Genomic DNA, 14,252 nt, shown 5'->3' on the forward strand with positions numbered 1-14,252 from the left:
AGTAAACCTCATATGCATAAATTTGAAGTGAAATATTGAGCCAGTTAGGGAAGTTAAGTCTACCGTCTACCGTGAGACTCATCAATTCTATATGCTGGATAGAGAATGGCGATCACTAACGTTCATTTCTCAAGTCAACATCAACAAGTTGAAATTTTATTGTTTAAAAAACGCGATTCCAGAATAATAGCCCAATCACACATTACTCATGGCTGTCAAAGAGAGTCGAGGATTTGGGGTAGTGTGGGAAAAGTGGCTTTGGATCGGGTTCATCTTGAGAACAAAGAGTTTCACAACTTGGAAGCGATACCGGTAGATTTGATAATTTCTGAGTACAAATTGAAGCGAAATATTTTCTATTTCTTTTTATGGAGGAAAGTCTGCTCAACAGTCCAGCTAAACCCCACCCTCCAGGCTTAGCTCTGTGTGTAAATAACTATAGCAGAGAGATCTAGATACTCAGGCGCACAAAGAAAGATGAAGATGGCTATCGAAGTTGAAAGCAAGTTGCCCGACTCCAATTTCGACAAAGAAAGAGAAATTTCCAAGCAAGATGAGGTTAGAAGCCATTCTGATACAAATAATACTATAGACAGACCTTGGAAACAAGAAGATTAATTAGGATATATCTAATTATAGTGGTATACTATGTAGCTACACGACTAGGACTATGTACTAAAAATCACATAAGATTTCTGCACATCAAAATTCAAGTCAGCACTAAGACCTAGCCTCCCTCGGGATTTCTATTATTTGTAGTGTCAACCTGCATGAGATGTTCTCGTATTTAGCTTCCAATTTGTTCTAGACTGTTTTACACCCCGTACTCGTTCCTAAAATGCTTAGCTCTCGATAGATATAATTAGCAACACCCCTCTCACAAAACACTGACATTTTTGGATCATGACACTTTGGGGGAACACTTACAGGGGAGATGGACTCGAGCTACAATGCCTATCTAGACACCAACTAATAATCCTGATGACCAGAAAATTCATCGTCATATCTAGGAGCAGGGACTTCTTTTGTGGTAATTGTTGAGTAAATCGTATGCATTCGAAGTAAAAGTGAGATGATAAGATATCTAAAAGTAGAGACCCTCATGGCATCTAATATTACGCCGAGTTACAAGTTAGTACAACCATGATCAGCATACACATGTACACATAAAATCATGTAGGCATGGGGATATCAATGCAAAATGATGTCAGTTCTAAATTGGACCCCACGCGGCACAGGAGGATCTCCATATGCGCAAAAAAAGGGGCCAAGACTATAATACATTGCATTTGTACAACGTACATAAGGAACTTGTTATTGCATATCAAAGCAGCGCTGAGATAAGTTGGTAGAATTGATGTCATTTGTAAAAAATTTTGGCCCCGATCACTGGTGGTTCTCAACTTCCTCTACGGATGAACGGCACTACTATGAATTGTGAATGGTTACAATATGTCGAATGCAATTCTTTTTCCCACGCCATAGCCGGCTCCAAATAGAAGTGCAACTCTAGTATGGAGCATAGATCTGAGACAGGTACATTCATTTCAACGGAATTAAACCATAACCATAACTCTGCTTCGATTCTAGCTAAACACATCCATTGTTCTGTCAATATTGTCCCTGACTAAATACAAAATATTCGAATCGACCCAAATCAACAATCGCCGGAATCGATCTCGGCTTCAGACGAGATATCAGAAAGTTTAGTCCCAGCGGCAATCTCGTCATACCAAATCGACCTAGTCCCCTGAGAGCCCTTCATCTGCTTATCATCATGCCAGCCGTTGGCATAAAGGCCAACCCGGAATTGGAAAGCACGATCATCCTCAACGGTAGTGCTGATATTCTGCTCATCCAACACCTTCTCTCCATCATAGTAGAATGTGTAATGGCCCGTCCCATCCGACTCCCACTTCGCTTCAATTTCAATTCGATGCCATTCACCAGCAGTCACCGTAGCTAGGTCGCTGAAACCATGAACCTCCTGCTTGCAGACCGAGCCATCCTTGACACGCGAGTAGAGTTTGTCGCCCTTGAGGGCGACCATGGTTGTCGGCATCCAGTCTTCGCAGCCGCTGTCTGTGAAGTCGGCGATGAATTGCGCGATGCCGTAGGATTGCACGGGGAGGAATTGCCAGTCGTCTTGCAGTCGGAAGGAGAAACCGTATGCGCCCGTGTCGCCACGCTTGTACACGTCGTTCTTGACCACTTCCGAGTGGTACCGGCCGGAGTAGTCTTCGTCGTAGATTTGAGTCATCTTGATGGCGGTTTTGCCCTCATATGCCTCGTCCGTCACTTGCTTCACGGTGCCGCGGTGCTCTTGGTTCGTTTTGTCCCAACCTGAGGTTGTGCCGGAGTTTTTGAAGATTAGACTTGCCTGGGCGCTCATACTGAGTGCCAGCAAGGCTGCGACTGATGGGAGGTTGCCAAGCATGATAAGGGAAGGTACGGTAGAAAGTAATATATAGTAGAGTTGAATCTTCTACTACTCACATTATCGCGGGTTGGGCCTTTTTATACCCACAAATCTGATCTTCGGTACAAATCCGAGCTTCCGCCAGGGGAAAGTAAACCGTGTGTATTTGCTCATCAATTTGATTGATGTTGTCTCATTTATGCTTGAAGAACGAGGGGAGTTACTCTAATGAGAAGTGAGCTAAGGCATCTGAGACGAGCGATCAAGGCTGGATTCATCCACAACATACAAAATACTCCTGATAGTCCACCGTGGATAATATGGCGACTGTTATTGGGTCGGTTGCTGGGATTAACATGTAATTTGGAGGGTTACGGAGAACCTCTCGACCAACGGGTGGCGATAGCTGGATGATCTACAGGGGGGTCATATATTATACCCTGCACATCGTTACATCTTGTCGAGCTTTTCTGAGCTCAAGGTTTGATAGCCATTTAACTTACTGTTATAAGCAAGTGATCTCATGATATTCGATTGCAGACAGAGTAAACTGAGGAAATGTCAGACAAGTATGTTGTATAGCCTGACTATCTAGGCCATAACCAAATATCTCAAGTTGTATTAACAGTGAAATGGTGTGTTACTTTCAATAGTTATGCGCCCTTTTCCACCCGTAAAGCCCATTTTGATCAATAGTCGGAACAAGACTTGGCTCGACGTTCGAGCTATGGATTAAGATCTCAAGCTGGCAAAGGATAGCGGGCTCTAACTATGCACCCTCACGTATGAAGCAAAAAGCCACCCAATATACGACCCGGTATCAGCTTTGAAGTTACATCGATGTCCAAAAAATAATCCAGTGCGATCATACAAGACAGGGCATCGTTCGAAGCGAAACATCGATGCATTCCCCAGGGGGCGTCTGAGATAAGTATAGCGTCACTAGGATATAGACAGACCCTTCAGTTTTTGCTACCATATAGCAGTAGAATGCTGTATTAATTTAAACAGAAAGTAATATAAGATGAATAAGATACACTTACACAGCCCTAGAGACCTTGGGAGGTTACTCGGTAGATTAGGTGAAATTGATTGTGGAGCCTGAGGCATACATGATCCTTGGCATCAGGCAGAACTTCTATCCTCAGGCAGAAAGTATTCTCCTTTTGCTTCCATCCCTTGTTCTTTTCCCTTACTTCGAATCTGCTCTATGCCTCGATATCTTAGCCCTCTGTCTCTTTTTTCTTTCTCACTCTATCTTTTTCTTTCGTCTCTTGTTATCAAAATTATGCTTTAGGCTTACCATCCGTGTCTCCCGCTGACAGTTCCTGGGTATCCAGTAATCGCTCTGGAGGTCAATATAAAATGAACCTTGGAAGCTTGGACGTGGAGCCAAATCGTTATCGAATCTAGCATCAAAACCAGTCCCATCCGCACGTGGCGTTGAAGGAAAATCTCCGAGAACGACGGGCCTTTGCGCCCCCCCGCTGTTTCCTTTGCAGATTAGACGTGATATCATAACCGCTATCGCTAAGAGCAAAGGGCACACGTGCGTTATACTTGGACCAGTTGAGTAATTGGTCTTTTGATCGATGGACTGTTATCCTCCTTCCGAATTGGGCCAATGCTCTCGAGATATTCAAAATACCCACAGTGGATGCTAGGCAAAATGCAATTTGCTTCCAATTTTACAAGACTTTATTAAAAGAGGGATATATCCATCCACATGATTCAGAAAAATTCAGGAAAGATATACTATATACGAGGGATATCTTCAGCCAGGTAAAAAGAGGCCTAGGAGATGAATCCCACTTATGAGTCCATTAATTAATATCTGATGAAATTAACTATGTAAATAGGGGAGTACTCTAACAGCAGAGTTTCTACAGAGTATAAGACTATCCCTTGTACGGGGGCGTACAAATGTATTCCAAAGTTGTTCACGGTCATTGGGGGGGAATGCGGGCAATGGGGCGGAAATCATGGCAATCGTCATGCATATATATGTTGTACACTCCATATTATGTATGGGGTGTATTGCTTATATATCATTGGCCCAGTGGAGTTATTCGTATCCATACCTATGGCCTTGCAGGTCACTTCCCCTAACGGCAACTGTCAACACGAGAATAAGAATAACATATACTGCGCCTTTCCGAGTACGAGAGAACACGTATTTATATGCAAAAAGTATAATAGAAGCCATCTCAGCATAAGGGTTAGGAATCTACTATCAATTTACTCCGTATCTAAAAAGTTCACGACTTGCTCAATTGGGAATTTGGGGGTTGATCTTTTTTGGCCCCAGAGGATCGCTGTTTAGCTGCAGTACACTAACCCAAATAATTCAGAATAATCAATTATGGTCTGACTATTTGGCTTGGAAATCATTTTCAGAAACGCCATAGTCCCCTACAGAATCTTGGAAGACCACCTGCTGATTTCGGGGGCCTAAAAAGGGCGATATCAACCGGGTGCCTAGTGTTGTGCGAGCTTAGATCTACCTGAAATAGTTCTCATTCCGAGTTTCTTTTCCGTTTCATCTTTGCAAAACTCCTATACTTGCAAGAGGGGGAAAAAAAGAATAGGTGGGTTCGTTGGTCTTTGTTCTATGTAAGCCACAACCGGAACGACCTATTTTCTACAAAGAAACCCCTACAATTCGCCTCCCCGAGTCTACATTCACCGAGACTCCAATTGACGGTAGGTTCCAACGCAACTCAGGTTGGAGTGCTTTGTTCAACATCGCGCTAACAAAGTGCAAGTGCAGCCTTTTTGGGACAACAATGCCTCATCAATAAAGACCCAGGACAAGAGCTGAGATATGAGTTACTGGCTACTAATGGGGGCCCCTGGATCTCGTGATCCTTCAAACCAGAAGATCAAGTCTTCAAAACAGAAGAAATCACTGTTTCGTCCTCCGTCGCTAAAGCTTCGAATGAAACCCTTCGGTCTAGAAGCCCGAATCACAGCTGTCCGGGGCAGCGTTTCAGTTCCATCGAGTCCCACAGTCGATAAAGATCTACCGAAAGACCTACCGACAATGCCAGCGCAGATCGTGGACACCACCCATGCCCCATCTGGAACGATCCCAGGGGCCCTTGCTAACCACATGGCAACCGACACTAAAGAGACTAAAGGCCAATCAGACCACTCGAGTCACAAAGAAGATGTCGCAAGCGGGGAGGTCGGGGATATTCAGTCTTCCTCCCCGCAGAAATTTTTGGGCACTATGATTGACTTGGAATCACCTCCTTCTGAAGCTGAATCTGAGATTTCTCCATTGTCGGACAATCTCCCTCCATTGCGTTCATCCTCCCGCTTGGCCCGCTTTTTCCCAGAGTTATCTTCGCACTTCTCCGTTGTCTCCCCGGTCAGTGCAGATTCCAAAATGGACCGCTCGACGGGGCCCTCTTTTTTCGAACGGGAACTAGAAGAACGAGTGCAGAATTTATATCAAAGCTCTGCAGATGTGGCTCCCGATGCACATGGCCCTCCCGATGCACATGGGTCTACCGATCAACCAGAGATCACCCACCTATCTTCTGGGTCTGAGGAGACTTTGGATTGTGCTTCATCGTGCTATAGTCGTCGCACTTCGGTGACCAGTGTTGGCACCACGTTCTGGGGAGATGATGGACAATACCCTTACAAGACGGCCGATGCATACTCGGTCTTTTCCCCCGTCGCCGCGGGTGTCTTCGACGATGCCGGTTCCATCTGTTCCTCGCGGCCTTCCTCGGTAGTGACTCCCTGCCACGTGCACGTGTCAAAACCTGCCTGTCCAATTCCTATCACCAAAAAGGTATCAATGAACGACCTCAAGAACAAGCCCTTACCATTGGAACCATCCTTCGGTCCCAGTTCAGCCCCAAGTCACCGCAGCGAATCCCCCCTTTCGGTAGTTTCACCACACTTCAAGTCGCAGTGGTCAACGCAATACTCCAAGAGAGACTCGCTGATCTCGTTGCAACACTCCACCACGATGACCCAGAGCGAATGGAAGGAGTCCATGTTACACCAGTTGAATACCCACCGACAACCCAAACATCCCTGCCATACATGCGGACACAGTCAGCGCCAGCCGCAGAGCCAGCCGCAGCGTCAAGGTCGGCAAGGTCGACAACGGTCAGATCTGGTGGTCGCTGGTCATCGAGCCCGGCATGTCCCAACATTGTCGCAGGCAGCCGAGGAACTTGAAGACGCCCTCGCGGGCCTTTCTGGTCAAGATTTGTCTCAGAAAACGCTGCTGATCCTCGACGGGCCATTGCAGATCAGTCGCCATAACGGGGACTTGATTGCTACTCGGCCCGCGCCCCTCCCCCCTTCCACGAAGCCTCACTCACAAACACCACAAGGGAAATCGCTACAGAAGAACACCAGTCGGGTCAACACGATCAAATTAGTGAACCCAAATCCAACCAAAGAAAAAAGTCTCAAAAATAAGAAGGAGGCGAAAGACAAGCCTCGTCGATCAGGCAAGGATAGGGAGAAGGAGTTGGATGAGAGGGAGGCCGAGGCAAGAATTCTAGCAAAGCAAACCATCAAAAAAGAAAAATCCAAGAAATCCTTCCTGGGCTTTCGCAAGCAAGGCCAAGTGCTGCGCGATGCAGTTAGCGTCGGCTCACGGTCGGAGGATTCCATCCACATGACATTGGAATCGCATCCTCCTCCACTCGATCCTGCCCCCACGCGCAACAGCCTGCTACTTCAATTGCCCCGTCTGCAAACTGATGGTCTGAAAGCTAATGATCACGGAAATCCCTTCGATCACGTTGCGGAGAAAGCAGTGCTATCGGGTAGCCCCGGCCCGGTCGCCATGGAGGGCGTGGAACTAGAGAAGCCCATAGCCTCCAAAATCCGTCAGAGCTGGGCTATGGTCTCGACTGCCCAGGCGAGCAGCGTTCAACTCACCGAACAGATCTATGAGCTCCCCGCTACTCCCCCGTCGCCTTCATCCGTGCTCCCTCCCCAGGCCAAGCACAATGCTACAATCAAAAGCACCCTCCCCGAAGATTTGCCGGTGGATTTGATTCTGTCAATCATGCGGAATATCGACTCTCTAGATGACCTATTCAACTTCGCCCTCATCAACAAAAAGATCTATACCGCGTTCAAAGGTCGCGAGCTGCCCATGCTGAAAAATGCCCTGTTCAAAATGTCCCCGCCCGCTTGGGAACTGCGCGAGATGAGTCCGCCGTGGGAAATGGAGTGGCAGCTCCTCATAGATCCCGACTCCCAGGTTCCAGAATATACGCCCACGCTGTATCTTCAGAGGTACGCGCAGGATATCTACACCCTTGCCAAGCTAAAGGCATTGGTCCTGGCGCGGTGCGCTCCGTTCCTGCGTCGCGATACTATTCGTGGTCTGGCGGGCGTGGATCACACCCGTGCCGAGGAAGTCGACGATGCCTTCTGGCGACTCTGGACCTTCTGTCGGATCTTCGGCTGTGGTAAGGGGCGCGAGAATGATATTGCTGGCCAAATGGACTGGTTGAAGGGTGGTGTCCAGGCGAAAAGTCATTTCACCTCAGCTTCAACGATGACACAACCTTTCGGTATGAATAATGTTCTGTTTGAACCACCCGAGGGATTCGGTCGTGGAAATCTTTCCGGTCTATCACAGAAGCAGATGTACGATCTGACTGAGATCTGGACGTGCATGGGTGTTCTGTTGCAGCCGTTGCATAGAAAGTGCATTGAAGCTCGCAAGGTCGGCATTTTTGATAGCTTGGATGTCCCAGATGGTGAACTGGCCCTCGAAGAGACCGTTCTCGGTAAGTGAAATTACACATCCTGTCTATTTGATCACGGCTAATTTAGAGATACAGAGGAATGGACTTCGTACATTCTCACACTTGGTCTAGGCGCAGTCTTAACCCTCAGCGCCGTCTGCCCGGCCGACACCACCGCCGCCACATTCACCAAAGCGAAGTCAATCGGCCTCACCAAATGGGAAGCAACCGAAACCGAAGCAAGTCGATCGTCATTCCTGAAAGAAGCAGTCTCGCGTGCCTACGAGGTCCAAGAACGCGCACTTGACAGCCCGACCGAAATCAGTCCGCAAAAAACAAGCCCTAACGAGAATGACCGCGACATCCGTGAGCGTCAAGCTGGATTCGCCTACGAGCTTCGCCGCCGCCGTGAACTCGGTTTCGAGCCCGACCCCAACGGCCGGTTTTCCTTCTCTGCTGAACGCCCTATGTCGGAGTTCAGCACTATTGTCCATAATCTCAACGGGTCCATTCGAGATCACCGACCCATTCCCTCTATGCCCGCCCTCGTTCTTGACAGGTCCTCAACTTCAACTTCTGGGACGGCTCCCCATACTCCGACTCATCCGTCCGACTCTACCAATGTCTTTTCTCCGCCGCATACTCCGCCACCGGCTCTCGTTCCTCTGCCTCTGCGGCCGCAGGTTCTAGATCCTGTTGACCGCGCCATTGATATGATAGTTAATGAGCTTGGCTTTAATCCGCAAGACGCTAAGTGGGCTCTTAAGATTACGGATACTGGCGAAGGGATTGATGCTCCTGCTGCTGTGCAGTTACTTCAGCGTCAGCGGAGAAAGAATCAGCAGAATCCCTTTGGCCAAGGCGATACCCTGCTGTCGGATGTTATTAAGCGTCAAAAGTCACAAGAGTCAGGCTGGCGCTGGGCTTGATAGTGTTTTAATTACTTTGTTTTTTGTTATTTTTTGGCCTGCATCCCGTTTCCTTGCGTCATCTATCCTTGATTTACTGACACGATCATTATGTGCTATATACCCTTGCTATTTATATTTGAATTTCGAGTTTTCATTGGATTTGGAATCATCCTCATAGCTCACTTTTCGCTTCAACACTCCATTACATGTCTCTCTATCGAGTCTCGAATTGTACTTGTTGTCTGTTTTAGTCCTAATCTGTTAATGTCTGTAGCATATTCAGCGAATAAATTGCAATATTTTTCTATACAAGGAGATATCTTTCCCAACAGCCAACTTAGTTAGTACTATTCGTAAAGGTAGGTTTACAGTCGCTGGAAATCCCAGTAGTTGAATGGTATTCTTTCAGGGTCACCCTGCCAACTCTACTCTTCACAAATCTATCAGGCTCAAGGTTGAATCGAATACCCGATTTTGTCTCAGCAAAGAATGCAACAGCAATAATCTATCTTAAAGAAACGGGGCTAATGTATATTCAAATGCAAAAAAAAAGGCTGGAACGGAAGCATAAACTCGTTACATCGTCATGTCGGCACATTTTATAGATCCGTGTATTTTAATCAAACACCACTCGGCTCGTCGTCATCCGACTTGTCTCCATCATCACTGTCCTCGCCCCAGCCCTCTGCTTCAAGTGAACGGCCACGGATGCCGAAGCTCATGATGAAGCCAATGAAGGAGACCGCACCAAAAACTCCGAATGCCAGGGCCTCTCCTTTAGGCTGAATCTTGGCTGTGAGGGAGAACAGGCCTCCAGAGAGGAATGGGCCCACTGCGCGTCCAGCTGCAGAAAGAGTCTGTGCAAGACCATTCAAAGCGCCGAGGACGGCATTATTTGGGGCCGAATTTGTAATCTGGAGAAATTATTAGTTTCGGTGAATTTTACAGAAAGAGTAAATCGGAAATTCTTACCAGAAGCAGAGCACTGGTCAGACCGCCCACGGAGGCGATGGTCTTGACCAGCAACACGAGGCAAAGTTCGATAGCCATGATAGCCGACTTGCCAGTCACACCTTTGCTAGTCTTACTCTTGTACCCAATGAAGGGCATTAGGATAAACGAGATAACAAAGCCAAATAGGCCTGCGCGGTACGACCATCGATTGCCCATCTTGTCTCGCAGACGGTTGAAGATACAAATTTGGAAAATGATCGTCACGAAGCCAGCAAATCCTTGAGCAAGGCCGATCTCGGACGGGGTGAGTGACCGTCCGGCAGGGGGCTTAGCTTGCGCGAAGATTGGGAACAGCGAGTTGAAAGAGACATTGCAGAAAGCAAAGATCAGGTATGTCAAAAGAAGTAAGAGGGTATCTCGAGTGAAGATCTCATCCCAAGAGAGTTCCTCGTGGTGGCCAAGGATGCTTGACACCTCAGACGCAGAGTCTAGGTCACTGTCATGATCCTCGGTCTCTATATCAAGGCCGCTGTGGGGATATGGCACTGCTTGCGGGACCTCCACATAGGTCGGATGGCGAGAATTGCCGGTGAATTGCCACAGCCATGTGAACAGACTGCGCACCTTTTTGCCGATCTTTGGTAGACTATCTGCGTCTTCGAGACTCTCTTCCAGGAAAATAGCTGTCAAAACAAAATCGACCAGAAGGACAACAGCAGACAGTACGTTTGGCGCAAGATACGGATATGGGTTTTTGTTGCCAGTAAAAGGGTTCGTCTCAAAAATGAGGAGGCCTCCTAGGAGGGGTCCCGTTATACCTCCAATTCCGTACAGTACCGGGAGGTAGGTAAAAGCCTGCGACTGGTTGCTTCGGTCGGTGATTTCTCCGAGGCAGGTGGACACCAAACCCTGGTTGCCATTTACCACACCCATCAACGCCTGCACAATTATAGCTTGCACAAGGGTCCTGCAAAATCCGAATGCAACAAAACACAGCGCAGTCAGAAACGTTCCAAGCAGGATCACCGGCTTGCGACCAACACGATCCGATAGCCAGCCCCAGAAATAATTTGTACTGAATTGAGCCAGCGCAAAGGCCGATGCAATGCTGCCCACGTATACACCCACCTGGGCCGGTTCCACTTCGGGAAATGTCGATGCCATGTGCGGGAGGTATGGACTGATCGAGTTCAATGCCGTTTGCTCCGCCAGTGCAATTATCGCTAGCACTGCCATTTGCCTCTTCGGCAACGGCGACGACGCTCCGGGGGGATCAGCGGTGTCATTGTGGGGATCGTGTGAGCCGTCTGCGGAGGACTCGGACTGGCCCGAGTTAGGTCGCCCACGCGACTTGGGCGGTGGGGTATCGAATGTCTGGTAATGCTGCGTGGAGGAGCGGCGATTGAGCGAAGCCCGGTCTGGACCCGTCATTCTGGCGACACACCAGCAAAATCAAGACTGAATGAAGTCCTTCTCGCGATTAACCATGCAATTGGGGTCGTGCGGAAAGCCTGGTTGTAGACGCAATGCTGTCGTGGGAGAGTTTGTTGTTGGTATGGTTGACGTGCACTGGTAGAATATTGCCCAGTCAATAGAACGAAGGTGTATATGCAAGTATAATTAGATGCTCGGGGGAAAAAATGTTTCGAGAAGCTTAGGGTGGTTGAAGTTGACTGCAAGACCGCAACCCGGATCAGGGAACACAATGATGATGTAAGCTTGCAGATGCTGAGTCAGTTTGTTCTAGCCCCGAGGCCAGTCGTGGAGCCCTGGAACACCTGGCAGTATAAATTATTTTGGATATCTCCATGGCACTTGTTTTGCTTATTCCTTATTGGTTTGAAGATTTATAGCCCTTGCATGTGTCGATCTTGCGTTACAATATGTTGGGTGCCGAGGCTCAAGTCATTCTGGCTAGGTAGAGTATATAGTTGAGTAGCTCGATTTCCTCCTTGTATCTGCGACTAACTAATATCATAGGGATATTTGGGAATATCAAATGACAAAAACCGCGCTATAATTCAAGATAATAAATAATACGGTCAACAACTTGTCCATCTACAGCTTATGTGGGCCGGCAGTATGCAGGCATCATGCTGATGTGATTTGTAGGATTGGTCGTAAATGATCAAAATATATAGCCAATGGTATGTACCGCGTAGGTGCATAACCTTTATGGCGTCCATCTATAATCATTGGCCCTTAATAGTCTCACTCAAGGGATGTATGTATATACAGCAGTCGATAAATATCTACCAGATAATATCCAAATCTTGGCTTTCCGTTTTTAATGCTCACCCCTTGCCGCTTTTTGCTCAGTAAAACTGAGCACGCCCAGTCTACTGAGAATCCCTATCACCTGACTGCACTAAGGTTCAAGCGTATCTTTGTCCAACCCTGGGTTAAGCACGCTAGTACATGTCGCTACATGCAACTTTGTGCATGTTTTAATGTTAGGTATGCCTGATACGGGAATGTACATAATTACCAGTATACTAAAGACCGCCAAATAATGTCCATTAAGCTTTATACACTGCGAGGTCTATATTAACAATATAGACAGGAGCTCAGACAGCCAACTCGAGCGGAATCCTCCCTGTCGACTTTCACTGGACCCCTGTGATCTTACTGGGGCGCATCGATGGCATCGACACCGCGGTATTCGAAATACTTGCACCACTCTGGGTCCTCAATCAGGGCCTGCTTCAGGCTCGCCTCATAAGAGATCGAAAATTCAGGGCCCTCGTCCGACTCAGGGGACAGGTCACGCGATGGGTAGATTATGAGGACGCCCTGAGTCAAGCGGTCGATGAGATGCCGGTACGTCAAGGGCTTTGCAAAGCCAAAATCGGCGCCTGTGATATTGGCATCGCGATGATCTGTTTGGAGAAGCGACATGGGCGGGTGCGCGTCAATGCGGATGTTCAGCGCTGTCTTGTCACGCACTGTGGCTACTATATCTAACATTTGGTCTATGGCCTCCTGTGTAATACTGTCGGTCATCTGGCGGACGTAAGAGGCTATCCTTGATAGCGGCCACTCGGAAATGACCTCCGCTGCTGTAGGTGCAGTGACTGAAGCAGTAGATGAGAGAGCTCCAGTCATAACGTTGCGCTGGATCCGTGCCGGCACCTTGGGACTGTGCATTCGTCGCCGCATGTCAACAGCTTCTATCCACAATAAGGGAGCTGATAGATCTGGTTTAAAGACAGGGGCTCGAAGCCGAGAAATAGTGCGCCATATGAAGGCGGAGAACGCGTCATATGTGGAGATCCAAGATCCGTCCGTCGACGTTGGCATCGCGAGTTTCTTTAGTTCCGCTGCCTTGCTCTTAGGCAGGTGGAAGAGCAGCATTTCGGCCGCGATATGATCAGGGTGACGCTCAGGGGCAGGGGGACCATCGATCTGAGAATCTTCGGGCACAATGGGCTTTGTAAGACGTGATAGATCCAGGCATGCAGGGTCCCATTGGGGGAAGGGTGTATGGTTAACAGTTGCATAACAGTTTTCGGCTAGCTGGTGGACGAGCCCGGCCCAGCCCATAACATCGTTAGAGTAGTGATGATGATGCATAATGAAGACCAGTCCACCCCGAATGAAGTTAACCTTATAAGCTGCAACCACCGGGCTAACATCAGGGTGTGCCTCGGGCTTTTCGCCGTATGTCATCGGAGGGACACTCCAGCGTTTGAGATCACCTAGTTCCGAAGTGCAGAAATTGCCCTTGGCGATCTCGTCAAAGGATGGGTATTCGTCACTGTCTTCTGGTGAATCCAGCCATTGGACCACAAATTGTACAGTGCTATCTTTCTTCTTGACAAACGAGTGGCCACCGGAAGGGTCTTTCTCGATGGTACCGCAGATGTGCCGAACTTGGCTCAGGGTACGCTCAAGACCAGTCTTCAACACATCAGCGACTCGTGCCTTGTCTGCATCATCCACCCGAAAGAAGAGGGCATAGTTGTTGTAGGTACAAGCGGTCAAATAGTCGAGGGTTGACAGTTTGAAACGCTCCTCCTCAGGATCATTTTCCCAACCGAGAGGGTGAATATGGACAACGTCCTGCTTGGGCATAGTGGCGATTAACTAACAATGATAGGCATAGGAAGACGTAAAAGGAGAGCTAGAAATTCGTGCGCATGCAACTCCAAGCTTTATAGGGACTTGCCGTCAAGCGCCGGCAAGTAACCCCACTCTTACATCCAGGAATAAAGATCAACAATATAATGAGCA

The 14,252-nt window shown here is 48.0% G+C and overlaps 4 protein-coding genes across 4 annotated transcripts; 1 reads left to right on the forward strand and 3 right to left on the reverse strand.

The window, feature by feature from the left end:
• Positions 1 to 1,657: 1,657 nt before the first annotated feature.
• Positions 1,658 to 2,437, reverse strand: N7517_007608 (polysaccharide lyase; the record flags this gene model as incomplete). The annotated part of the gene is made up of 1 exon (XM_056725338.1): positions 1,658 to 2,437. One exon carries the CDS (start codon positions 2,435 to 2,437, stop codon positions 1,658 to 1,660), a length of 780 nt encoding a protein of 259 aa, XP_056581588.1.
• Positions 2,438 to 5,243: 2,806 nt separating this feature from the next.
• On the forward strand, positions 5,244 to 9,083 carry N7517_007609 (uncharacterized protein; the record flags this gene model as incomplete). Its single annotated transcript, XM_056725339.1, has 2 exons — positions 5,244 to 8,196; positions 8,251 to 9,083. The coding sequence occupies 2 exons, from the start codon at positions 5,244 to 5,246 to the stop codon at positions 9,081 to 9,083; spliced, it is 3,786 nt and encodes a 1,261-aa protein (XP_056581589.1).
• A 602-nt stretch (positions 9,084 to 9,685) lies between these two features.
• Positions 9,686 to 11,450, reverse strand: N7517_007610 (MFS transporter; the record flags this gene model as incomplete). Its single annotated transcript, XM_056725340.1, has 2 exons — positions 9,686 to 9,979; positions 10,038 to 11,450. The coding sequence occupies 2 exons, from the start codon at positions 11,448 to 11,450 to the stop codon at positions 9,686 to 9,688; spliced, it is 1,707 nt and encodes a 568-aa protein (XP_056581590.1).
• A 1,194-nt stretch (positions 11,451 to 12,644) lies between these two features.
• Positions 12,645 to 14,093, reverse strand: N7517_007611 (Transferase; the record flags this gene model as incomplete). Its single annotated transcript, XM_056725341.1, has 1 exon — positions 12,645 to 14,093. The coding sequence occupies one exon, from the start codon at positions 14,091 to 14,093 to the stop codon at positions 12,645 to 12,647; it is 1,449 nt and encodes a 482-aa protein (XP_056581591.1).
• Positions 14,094 to 14,252: the final 159 nt, after the last annotated feature.

The sequence above is a fragment of the Penicillium concentricum genome (genome assembly GCF_028827145.1).
Source record: "Penicillium concentricum strain IBT 3081 chromosome Unknown utg000002l_segment0_segment0, whole genome shotgun sequence".
Taxonomy (NCBI): domain Eukaryota; kingdom Fungi; phylum Ascomycota; class Eurotiomycetes; order Eurotiales; family Aspergillaceae; genus Penicillium; species Penicillium concentricum.